General features: G+C 35.4%; 3 protein-coding genes across 4 annotated transcripts in view; all 3 read left to right on the top strand.

The window, feature by feature from the left end:
- The window catches only part of LOC120627149 (probable 2-oxoglutarate dehydrogenase E1 component DHKTD1 homolog, mitochondrial), a 29,602-nt gene extending 28,141 nt beyond the window's left edge, over positions 1-1,461 (top strand). Inside the window, exon 20 of the mRNA XM_039895019.1 lies at positions 591-1,461. Within this exon, the coding sequence (XP_039750953.1) occupies positions 591-701 (111 nt within the window). The 3' untranslated portion in view covers positions 702-1,461. The remainder of the gene's footprint in view (positions 1-590) is intronic.
- Positions 1,462-1,873: 412 nt separating this feature from the next.
- LOC120627164 lies at positions 1,874-2,125 on the top strand. Its single transcript, XM_039895040.1, has one exon. It carries the CDS (start codon positions 1,874-1,876, stop codon positions 2,123-2,125), a length of 252 nt encoding a protein of 83 aa, XP_039750974.1.
- A 3,301-nt stretch (positions 2,126-5,426) lies between these two features.
- LOC120626672 (heat shock protein 68-like) lies at positions 5,427-13,219 on the top strand. 2 transcript variants are annotated; one of them, XM_039894284.1, is made up of 7 exons: positions 5,427-5,472; positions 8,650-8,873; positions 9,469-10,350; positions 10,424-10,693; positions 10,763-10,864; positions 11,431-11,658; positions 12,212-13,219. In XM_039894284.1, exons 2-7 carry the CDS (start codon positions 8,703-8,705, stop codon positions 12,461-12,463), a joined length of 1,905 nt encoding a protein of 634 aa, XP_039750218.1. In that variant the 5' UTR covers positions 5,427-5,472; positions 8,650-8,702; the 3' UTR covers positions 12,464-13,219. The 2 variants fall into 2 exon arrangements, with proteins under 2 accessions (XP_039750218.1, XP_039750219.1); XM_039894285.1 differs by lacking the exon at positions 5,427-5,472 and adding an exon at positions 5,519-5,547.
- The last annotated feature ends 450 nt before the right edge of the window (positions 13,220-13,669 follow it).

The following is a 13,669-nucleotide window of genomic DNA, read 5'->3' as shown; positions in this document are numbered from 1 at the left end:
ATTATAGAAATCTGCATTTTTATTAAAGTAAACAAGGAGTATTTTGTCAGAAATGTAAAGATAATATTCGTACGAAATATAAATAAATATAATATATGTGTTCCTCAAATTTAATGTTACGTATTTGCGAAATAAGCTTGTGGTATAAAAATTTTTAACCATTAGTATTCAAAAAATAGGTTAAGAATTTGGTTAATGAGTATAATTCATAGAAGTAATTCATAACGAATATTTTTGTTTAGAGTTTAGAATTTTAAGTGTTAAATTAATAGTCATATTATGCAAAATAAACTCTTAGTATATAAGAAAATTGCACGCCAGAAACTGGCAAACTGTTCGCACTATTGCCATTTCGAACACAAAAAAAAATTTCACAATTTAAGCAATAAAAAAATATTCTACTCTATTATAAACGTTCTATTCTATTCTGGCCACAATACCTTTATAGCTACTGTAAAAGTGAGGCCTATGAGCATTCGACTGGGTGATTGGTCCCGTGGTCTACTACTCTCCACCTTACCTACCACTAGTAGTTTATCCATGTTCCTGGGCAGGCCTGTAAGAAATTAAAGCGGATGTTTTGTTTGCAGTTACTTTACGCGGGAAGGGCAGAAGCGCCAACGACAGCCGTGGGCGCCTCTAAACTACATCGTGTTGAGGTTGAGCATGTTTTGCGAGAACCCCTATACAATATTAAATAAAAATTTAATTAACTAATGACAACTGACAGTACGTTCAGTAGGATGAATGTAATAAAGTTATTGAGATTGGATTTAGCTCAAAACGCAAAGGGTGTTGGCGTGATGCATATTTATTCACGACTTAATATTTATCCAATAATATAGATTAATTAGAGAATGAAAACAAATTTATTGATTATTAAAAACAGTTATAAAATTTGATTGAAATATTGACTCTTAAAATCGAGCTGCAATGCATTAAAATAGATTTGAGTGTCGCTTTAGATATAAAAATCATAAAATTCAATATGGCGGACATACGAGTAAGACGTCATTTTCGGACGAAGCTATTATAAAGCTAATGAAGTCTGACAAATGGAGTAATATTTAGGATTCACCATAATAATATTAATATTAGTGTTTTCGAAGTGCTGCATATAATAAGGACCATGTTTGTGGCGGAATGCAGTTTGGCATTTTACTGAGGTAGTCAAAATCATTCAAATTCAAATTTCAAATTAAAAATTCAAATTTCAAATCTCTATGATATTTGCCAACCCTTTATTTGCAAGGCTAAAAAGGCAAATTTTAAAAATTAAAAACAGGTTACGCAGTATTCCATGAGTTCCTAAACGAAATAAATACCTTTTAGGATGATGATAGAATATTTTACCTGCTATAGGGATATTCGCGGGCAAAATGAATGCCTCTGACGTGAAAATTAATGACCTCTGATAAGTGCATTTAAACCGCATTCATAAGCTTAGTTTGTACTTTGTTACCTTACATAATGTTACAGTGTAAATAAAAGTGTTTTGCTATGAAATTGTTTTTCATTATAATCGCAGTAAAAACGGAGGTTCTTGCAAAGATCTGCCTTGCAAAGTCCTATTAAAATCAGATCAGCCATTTCGTGCAAAATGCGTTTTTGGTTTTTTAAAGATAATAAGGTAGGCTACCTATCTTTATTAAAACAGGCAGTTTTTTCTCAATCACCGAGTGTTATGGTTATAAATTTAATAAATTTGAATAAATTTAAGTATTACTATAACTCGGGAAACAGGGAGGTACATTGTTATCTCCCTGTTTACCTATGTATACAATGCCTTCAACGGTAGGTTCCGTCCTCGTAGCGAATTGTATAATCAATATTGACTAGCAACCGCTTCTGAAGTAACGAAAACGTATTTGCAATGGCGGGCAAGGGAAAAGGCAAGAAAAAAGAAAAAAAGGAGAAAGAAGATGGCGGTGACAAGAAAAAAGCCAAAAAAGGCGGCGGAAGACCAAAAAAAGGCAAAGCTAAAGGGAGATGTAATGTAGATATGCTGACGGATGCAGCTATGGAAAATGTTTACTACGCATGTCACAATGTGCAGGAATTGCTACAAGCCCGCGGATTTTGCCCTCCCGACTTCAATAAGAAGAAAAAGAAGGGAAAACGCTAATCTGAACCTTACAACAGAAATTTATTGTTGTTTTGCTTACTATTTGAAGAAATTTTCGCTAGTGAACGCAGAGCTGCGTGCTTTTATCACTCGAGTCTGTTTAAGTTTGTGTCATGTTAATACTTTTAATTCTATCGAACTATGTGATATGTAAGTTGGACTTTATTAAAACATTGCTGGGTATATCCAAACGTAACATGGTCAGGGGGCTTACTTCCGTGGATTAAAAGCAGTAATTCATGTAACATTTCAATGGACTATAGGTACGCGTCACGTAGCTTAGGTACTATGCGAGTGTCGGTCTTTTATCTTCAATAGGGTTGTCATAAGTAAACAGTTAGAATGTTGTGCATTAATTTGTATGGAAAAATAAATATGCTTGTTTTGATTTAATATTTTCACACAGTGATTGCTTATGAAATATACTTATGCACCCTTTAATATTATTTCGTAATTATGTTACACGTGGTATAAAGAGATTATGGTATGCATGTAATTTTTTTGTCTGAAACTCTTGTTTTTTTTTTAAGGACCTAAATGAGTTATTTATGTGGTAAAACTGTTTAAGGTCACACTATTATTAATATTTGATAATATATAATTAAGATATCATGTAATTGAGGACTTAGCATCATATTTAGATAGGTGGTCTACGTCAAAAAAACAATTTTCAATAATGGTTTTTTTGACGTGACGATTTTGTTGTAGATCATGATAGACCTAAAAAAAGGACCTCGGCCAGACATTTTTAATTTATATTGTGGGAGTATTAGCCTGTGTCGGTGACGTAAAAGAACAGTGACTGCATTATTGGTTTGTTCTGGGGTTTCGTATAAATAGTACCTAATGCTTCCAGCTAACTGTTTAGCAGTCGTCTTATTGTAAAAACACTGACAACCTTCCTAGCACAGCGATGAGCACTGCAGATTTGAGCGAGAGGTCCCGAGTTTGATTCCCGGCAGAAGAAATTTTGGAATTTATAATTTCTGCATTTTCTATGGTCTTGTCTGGTGTAATTCTGCCGTGGCTAGTTACCACCCTTCCGAAAAACAAGACGATGTCGAGTAGAAACCGATTTGGGGTATTACTGCCATACCACTTACAGATTAGCCCGTTACCATCTGAGACTGCATCATCACTTACAAGCAGGTAAGTTGAGATTGCAGACAAGGGTTAACTTGCAGAGGAATAAAAAAAATAAACAAAGCAACATTAACTCCTAACAGGAAATAACTCTTATTAACCTACTTACCCACTTTCTGGTTTCCTTTTTATCTATTGAAAGTTTAGCGATCTACCTAACCTAACTGTAGTTAATCCCCGCCGTTGCTTTAATCCTCCTGTTAAAACTTATAATGCACTGTTTTATATCTATGTATTATTTGCACACTACTAGTTTGAAAAAAAACAGAAGCAGTATACAAAAGGCGACCTTAACACTTAGTAGCCATCGCTGCCAGGCAACCTTAGCATAAGGATAAAAGACTGCAGGTTGTGCGTGATTAAAAAATAATAATACTTACATACGAAAAACTACATACCTAGTAATACTTGAACTACTAGATTATTCAAATAAAATAATACATAATATAATAAATATTAGAAAAAGAACTAATATGTAGGTACTATTAATACGGAAAAATAACAGTAAATACTGAAGAAAACGCTATGAAGCGAAAAGACCGCCAAATTGTATACGCTGTTCTGTTATACTTTTCTTTTTTATAAGTATACTGTTGTGGTGTGCAATAAAAGTATATTCGTATTCGTAGCGAAGTCCGTTAGGCGCAGTTGACAGTCTTCGGAGTCCGAGGCCCTGGGTGCGCTGAACGTGTATGTTTTTTGGTGTCTGGGTGTTTATCCTCATATTTTAAGTTTTACGTATAATATTCATAAAAATATTCTTCAGTCATCTTAGGACCCATAACAGCTAGATGGCGGTATATATATTCATATTTGTTAAAATAACACTAGAAGTTATACCTTGATTGCAATTTCACCTGGTAGCGGGCCACCAAACCAGACCAGACCAGAGAAAAGTCAGAAAATATAAATTGCTAAATTGCCTGCTGAGAATCGATCCCAGGAACTTAAAACCACAGTGCTCACCAGGGAGCCGCGCCGCGTCTAAAGAATAAAACGTACGTGCAAGAACAAAACAACTATGTAAATTTAAAAGTATTTGAAAATAATTTTATGGTATCATACATTGACACTATCGGTGTTTAAATGGACTCTTTTAGAGTTATTTGCCAGAGGCACAGAGTAGGTACCTAACTATGTATGCTTGGACCAGGATTATATAGTCATGAATGACCCAAAGAACTCTCACTATACATTGTTGCTTTCATATACATTTCATATACGCTTTTCCCAAAAGCAATTTAAAGCATTCGCTCGAACTTACAATGGATATAATTATTTATTGCCATTCCAGTTGACACAAATAAATGCAGAAACCCAACTACTTCACCAATTACTTTCACCAAGGGTTGTCTGTAAGAGATTGCTTTTGCAATAAGGCCGCCTTTGCACAAAACTGTATTTAACTTTTTTTTCTTATTATTTTTTTTTTATTGTTTTTAATTTTACTTATTTTTTTTGGTTTTCTTGTGTGTTTCTTGTATTGTTTCTAAGTTTGTGCAATAAAGTATTCTAAATAAATAAAAAAATAAATAAATACTTCATACTGACATAAAAATCGGTGCCCTCGAGTTGAAAGTATAAAATCGTGAACACTTTAAATATTTAGTATGGACTAATATTTGAAATGCAAAAGTCTGTCTGTTTGTATCTATGTTCGACTGAAATAGTGTAATGATCTTGACGATATTTGGCGCGGCGATAGCTTCTCTCCTTGGATTGTTGACGTTGGATACTTTTAATAAAAACATCCGGGCTACACCCACAAATAAACGAAGATCTGATTTGACTCAAACATCATAAGTAGATACCAGTAGAGAAAAGAGCTGATAACCCTCTAACTACTGTTAGTTAGAAGATTTATCCATTAATCAGGTAAAAACAATATCGACTAAATAAAATCGCATGCAATTCAATGTAAACGAATGGAAATCGAAAAATTTGTATTGCATTGTATTTTCACAGGCGTAGTAAAAAAAATCTCATTACGTCAGTGCTTGTATTGAGTATAGTGAAATTTTAACTTATAGCACCCTTCTCTCATAAAAAGGAGGTCAATCTAACTCATTTAGATTTTTTCAACAGGACACGTCATGTGATTGCTTTATGACAAAAAACTTCGTTTAAGAAACGTCAGTTTTCCACATAATTTCATGTACCTGAAACATCGCAATGGAAAATCATATAAATAATGTAAATTAAAGGTAGGTATATATCAAATAATAATTATACAAGATGAATCTATGGTATCGAGCAGTTTGCTATTCATTAATTAAAAGGTAAGTATCTAAAGCATTCAAATCAAATCAAATCCAATAAACATTATTCAACACCAAATACAAATCAATAAAATAAACACAATTGAAAGAAAGAAAAGTTACAATAGGCATGTATTATAACTACATAGTGTTTGTACTAAAATAAATGTTAGGTAATGAACTTCTCCGATAAAATAATCTCAGTATCCGCCCGGAGTAGCGTTATCCATCCTTACCTAGGAGAGCCCATTAACCTATTGGTCCTGATTCATGAGATAATAATCGTTAATGCTCGAATATCCCTGCATTGGGTAATTCCTGAAACTCTACCTGCAAACTAAAATTATATATTACAATAACCTATAAAAATACCGATGCATAGATAAAGCAAACTCTCAGGAATCTTTAACGCTTGTAAATTTATTTTCAGTTAAATAAAGTTCAATTTAAATGCAAATTGGGTTTTATTGAATAAGAAACTTTTCACGCTTCAACATCTATAAAGTTTAAATAAGTTTAGTAGTAGATTTATTTAAAACTTGCTAAAGTCTTTGTAACGTTCTTTTTATCTAGGTATCTAATAGTCTTGCTACAATACGTCTTACAACGAACTGGTGTAGAGTGCATTACTATCTTGTAATGTCCAATGGCAATAAATCTTTCCGATTACTATTTACTATTTATATTAAACTAGCTGACCCGCGCAACTTCGTGTGCACCGAATCGGTTATTAGAGGTTTTAATATCTAAAAAAAACCTAGAAACGAATTGCAGCGCTACCTTATACCTACCCAGGTCCAGTTTTATTTCTAAACTGTGTTATTCGCGGCCGAGCGGCCCGCTGCATTTTTCTTGCTTTCTGCCATTCGATACCCGTCGCAACTTCTAAGCGATAGTTCGATTTGAATAATTTAAAAAGGAATTTGCAGGTTTTTAATCAAAATTAATATTTAAAAAACTATTTATTTGGATAAGTATTAATATCATGATAGGAATGTCAACATCTTAGGAATACCGTTACCCGTGTTTTGAACGAAAAATTAAAGAAAAAGCAGTTATTGTGACTTAACCATAATAGTAAGACTCGCGGATTCTTTTGTAGATAATCATGATTACTTTAAAAACATGTAGTAGTATTATTTTAATGTACTCGTATCATCAATCATTTTCGCGGCGTAGGTACACCAGTAAAACTCTAAGTCGGTATTTTCTAAAAAAAACATCGTTATATTCCAGACAATTTACAGAAAATCATAATAATAAATATACAATTAAAACCATCCATACATACATCCATCCTCACAAACTTTGGCATTTATAATATTAGTAAGATGGTACGCATGCATTCGATCGTTGTACCCTATGCCTTGGCATCTGTGAAGAGTTATGTCCTTTATCTCCGACAATATTTATCAGATCTTCATTAAAATTAGACAAAACATACTTAATAGTATAGACTTTCAAATAAAAAAAAAATATCAAAAACGGGTCAAATTTAACGGACCTATGAAGTAAAATTGATAAAAATTTTCGTCCCGTTTCCCGGAGGAAACTTATTGTTTATCGGGATAAAAAGTACCCTATATGTTGACCCGGCATACCAGCTACAACTATACCAAATTTTATTTAAATCCGTTCAGTAGTTTCCCGGACAGACAGACAGACCGACACACAGACAGACCAACAGAAAAAAATTAAATAAAAATCTGTTTTGGACTCAGTATCGATTAAAAAGCATCCCCCGATCAAAGTTTTCAAAATATATTAAATGTACAGAAATCTTCCAGTTACAGTTTTATTATAAGTATAGATTATTTGATATTAATACCCATATATATATATAAATATATATGTAGTATTAGTATGTATTGTATAAGTAATGTATATAATTAGGAAATTTGGATATTGAAATATCCCGCGACAGTTTTATTATAAGAATAGATGATAGGAAAAAACATTTTAAGTGCCAGCCTAGTTTTATAGAGCGGAAATGCAACCAGCATTTTTGCCACCATTACAAGCACTTAACATGATTATCATTAATAGCCCACTACAGAGTATATGCCTCAGAATAACAAGGTTTTAGGACGTAGCTCACTATGCTGGCCTTGTCTGGATTGGTAGACTTCACAGGCCTTTAGATTACGAAGAACTATCACGCATGCAGGTTCCCTCACGATTTTTTCCTTTTTTGTTAAAGCTTACATCATATGCATGTTTTTCTAATTGAGATACATACGTACTTAAAAGCTTTGGATAGTGGCTTAGTTTGGCGTAGTGGTTACTAGGCTACCACCGCTCTCAGATATAACTAGGTACTACTGCTAATCTAGTCATTTTGAACTATATTTGAAGTCAATTAAGAACATACAGAACCCTCATTCAGCCATTGTGTCCCAAAACATGCATAGTTGCATGCAGTGCATTGTGTCCCAAAACATGCACAGTTGCATGCAGTGCATTCTGTCCCAAAACAGTGGAAACGTTCCGCGCACGTCTCACTTCACACCCGCGGAATGTTGCAAGCACACAAACTTTTCACATTTTCCCCATTTTATTGTTCATATTTAGAACAACAATTTTGCTGACTACCAGTGGCGAGCACTTCATATATGCACAAAAGAATAACCTACTCTAAAATAAATGTATAACTCGTATAGGAGGAGGATTTTTGCTGTTTTATGCAAATTTCGTGTTGTATGCATACCCTGGTAAGAAACCCAGTGCACGGCACTGCTGACTACTAAATGGAGTGAAGTGACTAATCTTGTTGCCTGTTTGAGAAACACTACTAAAGTGGAGTGGTTTTTGATGCTTCAGTATTAGTCGGGTACACAGTTTCTGTATGTTCTTAATTCTTTGCATAAAATGATTAAAAAACTTTTTGTTGAATATCAACAAAAAGTTTTCGTTTCGTGAATCTCTCGACTCATTTGCTAGCAAAGTTTTCCAATCTTTTGATAAACGACCAATTCACTTATCGCCGCCACACAACTTTTTGGGATTATTTTTTATCGAGAGTTCACGCTTGATCAAAATGTCACGCTCCTTATTCAAAATAATATTTATTTTGTTTCTTTTTTTTTATTTAATTAAAAGTTAGCGCTTGTCTTTGTTTTACAGTACAGTCTAAAACCTAGAAGGCGTAGGGCAGTTTTAAAACAGAACTTGACACTATGGCTGTACCAGCAGTAGGTATAGACCTCGGCACCACGTACTCCTGTGTAGGCGTGTTCCAGCACAGCAAGGTGGAGATCATCGCCAACGAGCAGGGCAATAGAACTACGCCTTCCTATGTCGCATTTAATGATACTGAGAGGCTCATTGGAGATGCTGCCAAGAATCAGGTATCTAACTATCTGTAGTAATTCAATACAACGAACTCACTGGTTGGTTCTATGGGCCTCATAAGAAGGCTTAAGGTCACTCAGCGGGCGATGGAGAGAGCTAAGCTAAGCTCAGAGTATCTACATGAACAAATCAGAAATGAGGAGATCAGTAGAAGAACCAGAGATGCCGACATAGCTCAACGAGACGCGAAGCTAAAGTGGCAATGGGCGGGGCACATAGTTCGGAGAAAGGATGGACATTGGGGTCCCGAGGTGCTGGAATGGCAGCCCCGCACTGGCAGCGTTGGACGACCCCCAACGAGGTGATGATGCAGTCTAAGATGGTAATGTGCTAAACTATTAGGTGAATCGCAGTTATATTAAAGCCATATTCCTAATCGGTTTCTACGCGATATCGTAACAAAACGCTCAATCTTTGGGCAGCGCGTCTATCTCAGCAAAAAAGAAGCACAAATTCAAATTCCTAATTTTACCCTACCGGGTTGATACCCGGTACCTCTACTCATTAATCCACAGTGCTCACCACCGCTCCAGGGAGGTCCTCAAAAAAACTTCTATAGTCACTATCTAATGCCTGTACTTACACTTTCAGATTGCAATGAATCCAAAAAATACAGTTTTCGATGCTAAGCGCTTAATCGGTAGAAGATTTGATGACCCTAAAGTTCAGCAGGACTTGAAACACTGGCCGTTCCAAGTTGTATCGGAGAACAGCAAGCCCAAAATTATTGTTGAATACAAAGGGCAACAGCGAAAATTTAGTCCTGAAGAAATATCGTCGATGGTTTTAACAAAAATGAAAGAAATTGCTGAAACATATCTTGGCGGAACTGTAAAAGACGCTGTTATAACAGTTCCAGCATACTTTAACGATTCGCAACGTCAAGCGACAAAAGACGCAGGAGTTATTGCAGCAATCAATGTTTTAAGAATCATCAATGAACCAACTGCTGCAGCACTAGCTTATGGCCTAGATAAAGATCTGAAAGGAGAAAAAAACGTTCTCATATTTGACTTGGGCGGTGGAACATTTGATGTGTCTATCCTTCAAATATCCGAAGGATCCCTTTTTGAGGTTAGATCTACAGCGGGCGATACACATCTAGGAGGCGAAGACTTTGATTCCCGAATGGTAGATCATTTCTGCCAAGAATTCGAACGTAAATATAAGAAGAAAATGTCTGATAATCCAAAAGCCTTGAGACGACTTCGAACAGCATGCGAAAGAGCTAAACGCACGCTATCATCCAGCACGGAAGCTAGTTTAGAGGTAGATGCTTTACATGAAGGTATAGATTTCTTCTCTAAGGTAACAAGGGCGCGTTTTGAAGAATTGTGTTCAGATTTGTTTCGGCAAACTCTTGGACCAGTTGAAAGAGCACTTCAAGATGCCAATTTGAACACGAGGGAGATTCATGATGTAGTGATGGTTGGTGGTTCAACAAGGATTCCAAAAGTTCAAAGGCTACTCCAGGTAGGGACTTTTTATTAATTAAAAAGGATTATTACAGAAAAAGCTTTGACTAATAACCAAATCTTACACATAGGAATTCTTCAGTGGAAAACTCCTGAACCTATCCATCAATCCTGATGAAGCTGTCGCTTATGGTGCAGCAGTTCAAGCAGCTATACTCACGGGTTCTAAAGACGCTCGGATTCAGGATGTCCTTCTAGTAGATGTTATACCGCTGTCCCTGGGAATAGAAACTGCAGGAGGAATCATGACGCGATTAGTAGAAAGAAACACAAGAATACCAATTGCACAGAAGAAAATATTTAGCACATACTCTGATAATCAACCTGCTGTCACAATACAGGTAAGAAAGGCGGAGAAAACATATAAAATTATTCCCGGTTGGAAAAAAAATAAGATTTGATGTTTTCAGGTATTTGAAGGAGAACGAGCGATGACAAAGGACAATAATTTATTGGGCACCTTTAATTTAACTGGTATACCACCAGCCCCTAGAGGAATTCCCCAAATCGAGGTTAGTGCCCGTAATAAATAATCACATAATGCAACTAACTCTTACGTTACGTTACGTAAATAATCTCTAACCTTAATAAAGTCATTGATAAAAGTAGTGCATCATTTTCAACAGTAAATATTGTGAAAAGCACTACTTTAAACCTCTCAATTTAATCTAGAGATTTTTGTACTTATAACAGAATCTAGACAGGTTAGTGTTAAACACGTTCGCGTGAGCAACCTCGAAGTGGATTCGTACCTTCTACTGCAGCCCACCATTATCCCATACAAACTTTAGCGACGTCTAAAGACGTCCCGCCAAATTGAATTTGAATTTGAATTCTATTGTATGTGTTTGTCTAATAAGACGTCTCACAGGAGTTTTTTTTATATAATAGAGGTTCTAAGACCTTCCACCGTAACAGGTAGGACCGTTTAAAGGAAGTTCGGTGACATTGCGGCGTGATGTGAAACATTTAAATCAAATCGACGTCGTACGACATACCTCACGCGAACCTGTCAGGTTACAAAACCATTTATATTTAGTATAATAACGTTATAATTAAATAAGAACTCAACTTATAGGTAACCTTTGATATAGATGCGAATGGTATTCTTAGTGTAAATGCATATGACACATGCAGCGGGCGCTCGGAGAGAATAACCATATCAAACGACAAAGGACGCCTAAACAAGAAGGAAATCGATAAAATGCTTCAAGACGCCGAGAAGTTTAAAGCTGATGACGAAGCTATAAGAAAAAGGGTGGAGGTCAGAAATCAGTTGGAAGCATATTTGTATGGATGTAAAATGGTGGGTTACTTTACCAAAAAATATTCTTCCGTTTAATTCTTACATTATATGTATATATAATATACTTCATGGCCAATAAGCAGTGACGCGACCTCTTGCCTCCCATTTTGATCATCCCGAACCCCACCCGAACGCAGGTACGCTTAGACAGGCTGCTTTCTTGGTGAAAAATCTTCCTAACATTCACATTTTCAACGGAAAATCTTATAGATAACTAGGTATATTTACAGGAAGACAGTTTTCATCTTCACCATCGAACCATTAACGGCCCACAGGCAGGGAACTGCTCTCCTCTTATACTGACAATAGTTAAGGCGGTAGTCCGCCCCGCTGCCCAAATGCGGATAAGTGGACTTCGCTCGCTCTTGAGAATATTTTGGACAACTTTTAGGCATGCCGGTTTTCTCACGTTTTCCTTCACTTTGATATTTTAATTGCTTAAAATAGCACAGAAATGCAAACAGTTAAAGGTGCATGCCATGGCTCGAACTGGGTCACCCGAATGGGAAGCCGAAGCCTTGCCATAAGTCAGTTTTACCTTCTGTTGTTGCAGGCCGCAGAAAACTCTGGCAGTCGATTAACAGACAGCGATAAAAGCGCTGTTGTTACTGAATGCACAAACCAGCTACATTGGTTGGAATTAAATTCTGACGCATCACAAGAAGAACTGGAGATCCATTTAAAAGCAGTTCAGGCTGTATGTCAGTCACCCATGATGAAGCTGCATGGAGCGATACCAAGTGGTGGCCCCAGTTGTGCGAGGCCACCTAGTTCTGGGGGCCCGAGGGTTGAAGAAGTTGATTAAAAACCTAACCTTAGACCATAAACTTCCTTATGTAGCTTAAACGTTGATCGCATAGTATATCTTAGCTTCAATTTTCATCTGTTTCATGGATTAGTTATAAAAAAGGCTAGATTAAGCCAAAATATATCAAAAAAATATTTAAATACCACATTAACCACAGTTCAATTAGTTCGCATTCTTCTCCACTAAATTATTTGGAGGATACTATATTACGAAATGAGTAACAAAATTATTCAGTTAGGAGATTAACTACTTGGTCCTTTTATTTCAATAATAGGTTTATTTTTATTTTATTCTTACAATTTATTTACCGCAGTGGTAAAAACATTGTACGGATTCGTGCGCTACTATTATGGTACTTACGCCAATTTAAATGTCAACTTGAAATGCAGAGTTAAATAAATTTTCCTGTACCCACACCAATCAGTATATTTATAAGAACAGTATATAATTGTTATATCAAATTTACAACAGACCATCTAACATATTGCCATAAGTGCATATATCATTAATATATTTCTGGAGCGTAATTATATGCACGATAATACAAAATATTATATGTCATTGTATTTCGATATCTGTTTTAAAAATAGAGGTACATGAAATTTAGGAACACTAATAAATTTGGTTCAATTAATAAAATAAATACATGCAATATTAAACTGTTTTATTCCAAAAATATAACAATATATATTACTATGGTATTTTTTTGGTACTTTAATCAAATGTAGGGTCCATACATTACCGGGCTTAATTTATCCCATACAAATGAGGTCTAAAACCAATTTTAAAACAAATCAATCTTATTTGGAATGCAACAACTTCTATAAATTAAAACCAATTAACACCAATAAAAACTAATATCTGGTACCGATAAATTAAACACAACCCATTTTTCGTCCTAATACATAGGTTACATAATAAAATAAAGTTTCCTCATAAAAAAAATATACATTTGTTCTTTTCCACCATGTCCGCCATGTCCTTGATCGCATTAATGCATTCGCACACCATATCGACTAAACATCGACTCGACTCAAATTGAAGCAATCGAAAATGTGCTTTATATCATGAGACATAAAGTAGACATCTGAAAATGGCTATGCCATTGTTTGTGTTGCCAGTGATCACTTTTGGCACAAAAATGTAGTCGCTAACAATGAGCGTTACAAGACGGCTTGGAGTCACTTAGCAGGCGATGAAGAC

Source organism: Pararge aegeria, chromosome 10 (assembly GCF_905163445.1).
Source record: "Pararge aegeria chromosome 10, ilParAegt1.1, whole genome shotgun sequence".
NCBI classification, from domain to species: domain Eukaryota; kingdom Metazoa; phylum Arthropoda; class Insecta; order Lepidoptera; family Nymphalidae; genus Pararge; species Pararge aegeria.
Note: the sequence above shows the minus strand (reverse complement) of the source record. Positions and strands in the feature narration are given on the sequence as shown.

Bases quoted from the DNA above. Each gene is read 5' to 3' on its own strand.
- LOC120627164 (XM_039895040.1), top strand. From the start codon at position 1,874: ATGGCGGGCAAGGGAAAAGGCAAGAAAAAAGAAAAAAAGGAGAAAGAA.
- LOC120626672 (XM_039894284.1), top strand. From the start codon at position 8,703: ATGGCTGTACCAGCAGTAGGTATAGACCTCGGCACCACGTACTCCTGT. The intron at 10,865-11,430 runs GTTAGTGCCCGT...CTCAACTTATAG, and splicing joins GAGGAATTCCCCAAATCGAG to GTAACCTTTGATATAGATGC. The intron at 11,659-12,211 runs GTGGGTTACTTT...CTGTTGTTGCAG, and splicing joins ATTTGTATGGATGTAAAATG to GCCGCAGAAAACTCTGGCAG.